At 46.6% G+C, this 7,082-nt stretch overlaps 1 protein-coding gene across 1 annotated transcript in view; it reads left to right on the plus strand.

The window, feature by feature from the left end:
• LOC147095808 (zinc-binding protein A33-like) overlaps positions 1-6,725 on the plus strand; it is an 8,186-nt gene extending 1,461 nt beyond the window's left edge. The window contains exons 2-3 of the mRNA XM_085973721.1: positions 333-530; positions 2,012-6,725. Coding sequence (XP_085829847.1) covers positions 333-530; positions 2,012-2,544 — 731 coding nt within the window. The 3' untranslated portion in view covers positions 2,545-6,725. The remainder of the gene's footprint in view (positions 1-332; positions 531-2,011) is intronic.
• Positions 6,726-7,082: the final 357 nt, after the last annotated feature.

Consider the following 7,082-nt stretch of genomic DNA (forward strand, 5'->3'; position numbering starts at 1 on the left):
GCTGTTCGTGACCCTGGGAGCGCTTGGTGCTGACGCTGGGGATCAAAACTGGAAAATACACATTTACATCATCTTCCTTGGAGCTCCATATCAGTGTTAATGGAAACAAAGTCTTGGGCTGGGGGTTGCATGCTGTTTACACCCTGGTCTTCCATTCTCCAGCACCGAAAGAAAAGGAAAAGTCCTTTTCTGATTGATTCCTTGGTGTCCAGATTCTGTCTCTCTTTATAATTTCCCCATGAGATTTGTAGCAGCAGCTCTTTAATCTGATCCAGTAACGTTTCTTCTGTTCCTTTCCCCTCAGGATATTGATGCCCTTTTGACCAGGTAAGCAGATTTAAAGAAGCCGTTCTGTGATCTGATCGCTGCTCTCTCTCGAACACGGACTGATCCCCAGCCCTGTTTTTACAGGTGTGAGATCGAGGTTCACAATCCTGGAGCTGTCTCCGCTGAGCTACCTGTGGATATAGTTGGCGGACCATTCAAATACGTCGAGGTGTGGAGGGAAATGAGAGCAGTGATTTCACCAGGTATCACTCTCTGTATATCACCTTCTCCCCACTGTTATCCATGTGACTAATGACGTTTAATACATTGGATGACACCAGGTGTTGTTCTCTGTATATTATTGGGGACCTTTCTCCCACCAAGTTAAACAACCTGTATTTAATGATAGTCAGTGTATGGAGGGATCTGCTACTGAGGGACATCACCTGACCTCGGCACTCTTCTGATCGGCTTACCAGGCCACTGGTGGGGCCCACGTGCACCCTTATGGAGGTTGATACACTTCCCTCACTCGGTGTACCAGCCGCCATGACTACATCATGTCCCCTTCCAAGGCCAAGGACTGGGAACTCCCAGCTAAGGGAGACCTCACCTTTGGCTCTTCCTCAGGTCCATCATTTGCCTTGTAAGGGGCAGGTCAAAGTTCAACATATCACAACTCACAGACACATTTTCCGAGAGAGTTCCTCTGGTCGCCTGCTACCAAGTACGTTTAAGGCACAGATCAATATGAGCAGCCATTTTATTCAGCCAACTGAAGTCATCCTCTGCTATTTGGAGCTGAATTTTCCCCAAGGATCACTCCTTTCATGTGTGAGTGGAGTTGCGGGTGGGAATATTTAGGTGTCAGCCGTGGCATCTCGTCCCTGGTTAGAATGTTGTGGGTTCAAGTCCAAACCCAGAGTCCTGAGTGCAAAAATCCAGGCTGACACTCCAGTTAAGAACTGAGGGAGTGCTGCACTGTCGGAGATACCGTCCTTCGGAAGAGACTTTACACCTTCTCAGGTGGAGGTTAATGATCCCATGGCACTAGTTTGAAGAAGAGCAAGGAGCTCTCCCTGTTGTCCTGGCGGAGATCTCGGAGGGTTGTAGGGCTGGAGGAGATTACACATAGGGAGGGGTGAAGCCTTGGAGGGATTTGAACACAAGGATGAGAATTTTAAATTTGAGGCAATGCTGGACCGGGAGCCAATGTAGGACAACGAGCACAAGAGGTGATGGGTGAACGGGACTTGGTGTGATTTAGGAAACGGGCAGCAGAGTTTTGGATGAGCTCAAGTTTCGCTCCGTGGTTCCACCCATAGAATAAATGACCATGTTTCCAGGCTCACCATTGGCTGCTGTGTAGACGGAAATAGAACTGTCGCCTCTTCAGTCCCATTCAGCCATTAGAAAGGTCGTCACCACTGCCCCAAAAGTGCCAGAATACAGCAGGCTGGGCTCAGGGAGGGAGACTGAGATCCTACAGCTTCTGGTCAATGAGGCCTTGTCCTGGAGCGAGATCTTTATTATAAATAGATTGATGAAAACCTGCGCTGTGTAAATAGGGCTGAGGGAACGGTGAGGGTTCAAAGGTGAGAAATCTCTTCAGATGCCCTGTCCCTGGGGCTCCACAGTTCCTGGGCTGAGGAAAGTGGTGATGGCCCATCACTGTCTGTACACCTCTCGTGATCCAGTCCTGGTTTTCTGATAGTAACAGCTTCCCATTCATGTTTTGTTTCAGTCCCAGCATCTCTCACCCTGGACCCAGTGACGGCAAGCAAACAACTCATCTTGTCCCAGGATCTGACCAGTGTGAGGTGGGCGAATAAGAAGCAAGACCTTCCTGATCAGCCAGAAAGATTTGAAAAACACTTCAATGTTTTGAGCTCAATGAGTTTCACATCAGGAAGACACTACTGGGAGGTGGGTCTTGGAAACAAGACTCACTGGATTGTGGGTGTCTGCAGAGAGTCTGTCAACAGGAAGGGAGACATCATATCTTCAACTGAGAATGGATATTGGGTCATCGGCCGGCTTTCTGAGTACAGATCATTGAAAATACCAGACGTCATCTCCCATCTGGAAGTGAAACCCCGGAAGCTGGGAGTTTACCTGGACTATGAGGGAGGACAGGTGTCATATTACAATGCTGAAGACATGTCTCACCTGTACACTTTCACTGACACTTTCACCGAGAAACTCTATCCCATCTTTAGTCCGTGTAGTAATAAGAATGGCACAAACTCTGAACCACTCACACTGCTCACTCGTTAACACAGTGGGACATGTTTTCTGAGGTCACGGCCGTGGTGAGCAGCCTTACCCACTGCCCGAGCAGCCCACGTTGCCCCGATCCTTGGCCGTGTACTGCCGGTGGGTGAGGGTGTTTGCTGTTAGACTGTACACTAAGTTAGCTCAGTGCCTCTACCCATCTCTCTGTCCCTGTCTCAATCTACTGTGACCCAGACACATTGTGCTGGAATATAATGAAGTAGAATGATCTCCTGAATTGTGATAACTGTGTCCAGCTTCATAACAATTAGTTGTGAATCTGTTTATATTTTCACCCTTTAATAAATGTTTGACTTGTAGACTGGACTGACACTGGGTGTGATGATTGTTGAGTCAGGGAAGTAGTAGAAAGAATTAGGAACAGGAGGAGGCCATTCAGCCCCTTGAGCCTGTTCTACCATTCAATTGGATCATGGCTGATCTGTATCTTAACTCCATCTACCAGCCTTGGTTCTGCAACCCTTAATACTCTTAACGAAGAAAAATCTATCAATCTCAGTTTCGAAACTTTCCATTGACCTCCAGCCTCAACAGCATTTTGAGGGCGAGAGTTCCGGATTGACACTACTCTTTGTGTGAAGAAGTGTTTCCTGACATCACCCCTGAATGGTCTATCTCTAATTTGAAGGTCATGACCCTTGTTCTGGACTCCCCCACCAGAGGAGATAGTTTCTCTCTCTTTACCCCATCAAATCGTTTAATCACCTTAAACCTCTCAATTGGGCAGATTCTTCAATCATCGGAGAGCAGAGGGAAAATGGCTTGGGACCAATACCAGAGGGAAGGGGCACCTGTTCATGGGCCACCTGACCTTGATGACCTTCCCTTGATACTTTCTTCCTTTATCTCCCTGTTTGTGCTCTTCACAGTGAGGATCGTCAGTGCAGTGGAATGGGGTTTACTTTCTGCTCCAATCCCCGGGTCAAGCTCTCCCAGGTTTAATGCCCCATCAGCCTGGAGGCTGTTAAGTGACGGGGGAATGAACACTTTCCCACTGGGGGCAACCAGCAGCAGCACCAAGCACTCCCAGGTGCTGCTTGATGTGGTCCTACACACAGTCCCAGTGCAAATACAGCGAGAGGCCTGTCACTGGTGGGCAGATGTGCTCGCCTGCTACAGAGTGAGCGAGGGTGAAGGGGAAGAATTAAGAATCCTCATTGGGCTGTCGGCAAGCACTCCCTGACCCACACTCTCTGCTGACTCGAGGGGACGGTGCCTGAGGGGAGAGAACTGTTCACAATGTCAGCTGGTCTGGAGGCCAGGATGGGAGGTTTGGTGGTCAGCAGTCTAGAGGGATAGGAGTCAAAGGGAGCATGAGGTGAGTCACGGAGGAGCTTGGAGAGGGCATGAGGAGAGAAACTAGAGAAAGACACGAGGCTAGGGCAAGGGGGAATTCTGCAGTGAGGTTTGGCTTGGTCAGCAAGAGATTGGGAGGAAGCAGCAGAGGCCGTGGAACTGATCTTCAATACAAAGAAGTTCATGAGCTTTCCACATTTGTTGTTGGAGCTTAGGACTAGGCAGCTGAAGGCACAGCCACCAGTGGTGGAGCGATTAACATCATGGATGCTCAAGAGGCCAGAATTAGAGGAGCGCAGATATCTCGGGGGATTGTGGAACTGGAGGAGATACAGAGATAGGGTGAATGGGACTTGGTGCGAGTTAGGACACGGGTAAATGAGTTTTGAATGGCCTCAAGTTTATGTAGGGTAGAACATGGCTTCGGTCTTCCCAATATTTAGTTGGAGGAAATTTCTGCTCATCCAGTACTGGATGTCTGACAAGTAGTCTGACAATTTAGAGACAGTGGACGGCTGAAGAGATGCGGTAGTGTGGTAGAGCTGGGTGTGTTAGTGCTGAGGCAGTTTTCCAACTTGTTGAGGTTAGAAAGCTTTAAGAGCTGAATATTCACATTTGGGACTTCTTTTTAATGTTATATTTTTTTAAATGCTGAAAACTGCATTGTTTCACTTTATTTTAATTTGTATTACTTCTGAGTGCATGGCCCCTTCAATACTCAGACCTCTTCATTACCCACAATTCCCTGCGAGCTCCACAGCCTCGATTCCAGAGGCTGTGCGGAATCGCGAACGCTGCACCTGCACACAAACTTCGTCGTGGATCCCTCCAGCAATGCCACCAGGACGGCTTTGCACGGAAGGTAAGTGCTGTACCACCAATCTCCATGCCTCCCCAGACCAATTTTTCTCCGTTAGTGTTGCGGCCATTTTCAGCGGCCGTTAACTTCAGTTGACGGTGACATCGGCAACTTTGCCGGTGAACACAAATTTCTCCCCCATAGAATCTGACAGCACAAAAGGAGGCCATTCGGCCCATCGTGCCTGTGCCGGCTTTTTGAAAAAGCTATTCGATTAGACTCACTCCCTTGCCCTTTCCCCATTGCCCTGCAATTTTCTCCCCTTCAAGTTTTTATCCAATTTACTTTTGAAAGTTATTGTTGAATCTGCTTCCACCGCCCTTTCAGGCAGCGCGTTCCAGATCATAATAACTCGCTGCGTAAAAAAAAATTCTCCTAATCGCACCTCTGGCTCTTCTGGCAATTACCTTCCTCTCCTATCAGTGGAAACAGTTTCTCCAAATTTACTCTATCAAAACCCTTCATGATTTTGAACACCTCTAATTAATCTCCCTTTAACATTCTCTGCTCTGAGGAGAACAATCCCATCTTCTCCAGTCTCTCCACGTAACTGAAGTTCCTCATCCCTGGTCCCATTCCAGTAATTCTCCTCTCCAGGGCTTTGACACCCTTCCTGAAGTGTGGTGCCCAGAATTCGACACAATTATCCAGCTGAGGCCGAACCGGATTTTGCCCCCAAACTTTCAGAAGTCGGCGTTGATGTGGGCCGTGCACTGAATAGGGACCAGAGAGCTTGGTTATTGAACTTATATCAACGGTCCAGGAGTTTGAACCCAAATGTTGATTATGTAGGATCAGAGTCCTCAGAAAGCTGCTCGCCACAATTCTAACCCATGTGGGATGACTTTAATGGACTCAGTTTCACAAGCTCTCTGCACTCACCCTCGATTTGCTGGTATGTTTGTCAAAGATTTGTCAAGCTGGATTCCAAGATATCACTGCACCAAAGTGAAAGGGTTAAAAGCAAATCCTCTCAGTGTTTAAAATGCAGAGCAAACAAACTACAAAGGAAAGAGAAAGGGGTTATGTGCGAAATCACTAAGGGCTGAGGAGAAGCCAGGTGGCGATAAAATGTCTGCCCAACTCAAGGACTTTATACAATGGAGCCTTACAAGAATAAGATAAGGCATAGCCACCAAGCTACACACAGCTAATGCTGAAGTGTGAGAAAGATTTAATAAAATGTCAGCTAGTAACAAAGAAACAAAATGGCTTGCATAGATTATTAAAGAAACCTCAGCCTAGCAACTATGGTCTGGCAGCCTGTAGAACCAGACGTCATAATCCAGGTGGCAGAGATAAGAAACAGAACAGAAAGAATGGGCTCAGTTACAAACGAGTTGTTGATACTGTAACCTATGACCTGCAGCCCAGTGTTGCAGACCAAGAAGGGTCACGAGGCCTAACCGCCAAAATCATTGCAGGGGAGGATTAATTAGCTATTGTATTGAAGGGGTTAAATTGAACCCTCAGAATTCGGACAGCCGAGGTGACCACTAATTAAGTGATGCCAGCAAAATTAAACTCAGAACAAAGGAGTGGAGTCATGTGAAAGTGAATAAGATAAGAAATATCACAATAAAAATTGACTTACGTAAAGAGGCGAAACTAAACAAAGAACAATGTGAGAAGCTTCGAAAAACCAAGATAAGACGCAGTTATGGGACCAGACAGAATATGTGCGTTTTGCATAAGCGATAAGGAATATGCTGCTTTAGCTAAAAATTGTAGACACAGCAGAATATAGGGGTCATGGGAATTTGACCTGTGACCAAAGGCATAGTAAGATGTAACCAACCTTTACTAATACTGAAAAGAATCCATATGTGATCAGGTGATTATTGTAATACAATGTGATCAGGTGATTATTGTAATACAATGTGATTGGATGAAAATAGAATAAAAAGCTGTACCAACCAAGAGAGAACGAGAAGGTGCTCGCACAGACCGCGGGGTCCGAGACTCTTCTCCCAGAGCTCTGATAATAAACTGCATCTTTTTACTTTTACACGATTTAGATGTGAATTTATTTTCACCACAACAAATGTAAATGGTCTGTCCATCCAAACGTTGACATGGTTATGTCCACGTGCTAAGTTAACAGGCTTCAAACAACGACACAGGTCGTGGGTGTACGTCACTAGGATGCATTTGTGGTAATTCACAGACATGCCAAAAGCAAATGGCAGCACTGGCTGACAGCTACAGTGCTGAGCCAGCCTGAGGTTGATCGGATTGAGATGGTCAAGTAGGTGCCAGCCTTGCCAACATCCTAAGAATTAAAACACCAGATAAATGCCCACAATAAACTGCCATTTGATATAATTATAAAATGCACACTATACACAAATAAATATAAATATTA

This window comes from Somniosus microcephalus, unplaced genomic scaffold, assembly GCF_052327205.1.
Source record: "Somniosus microcephalus isolate GS21.2 unplaced genomic scaffold, FLI_Smic_1.0 unresolved_chr1, whole genome shotgun sequence".
Lineage (NCBI taxonomy): Eukaryota > Metazoa > Chordata > Chondrichthyes > Squaliformes > Somniosidae > Somniosus > Somniosus microcephalus.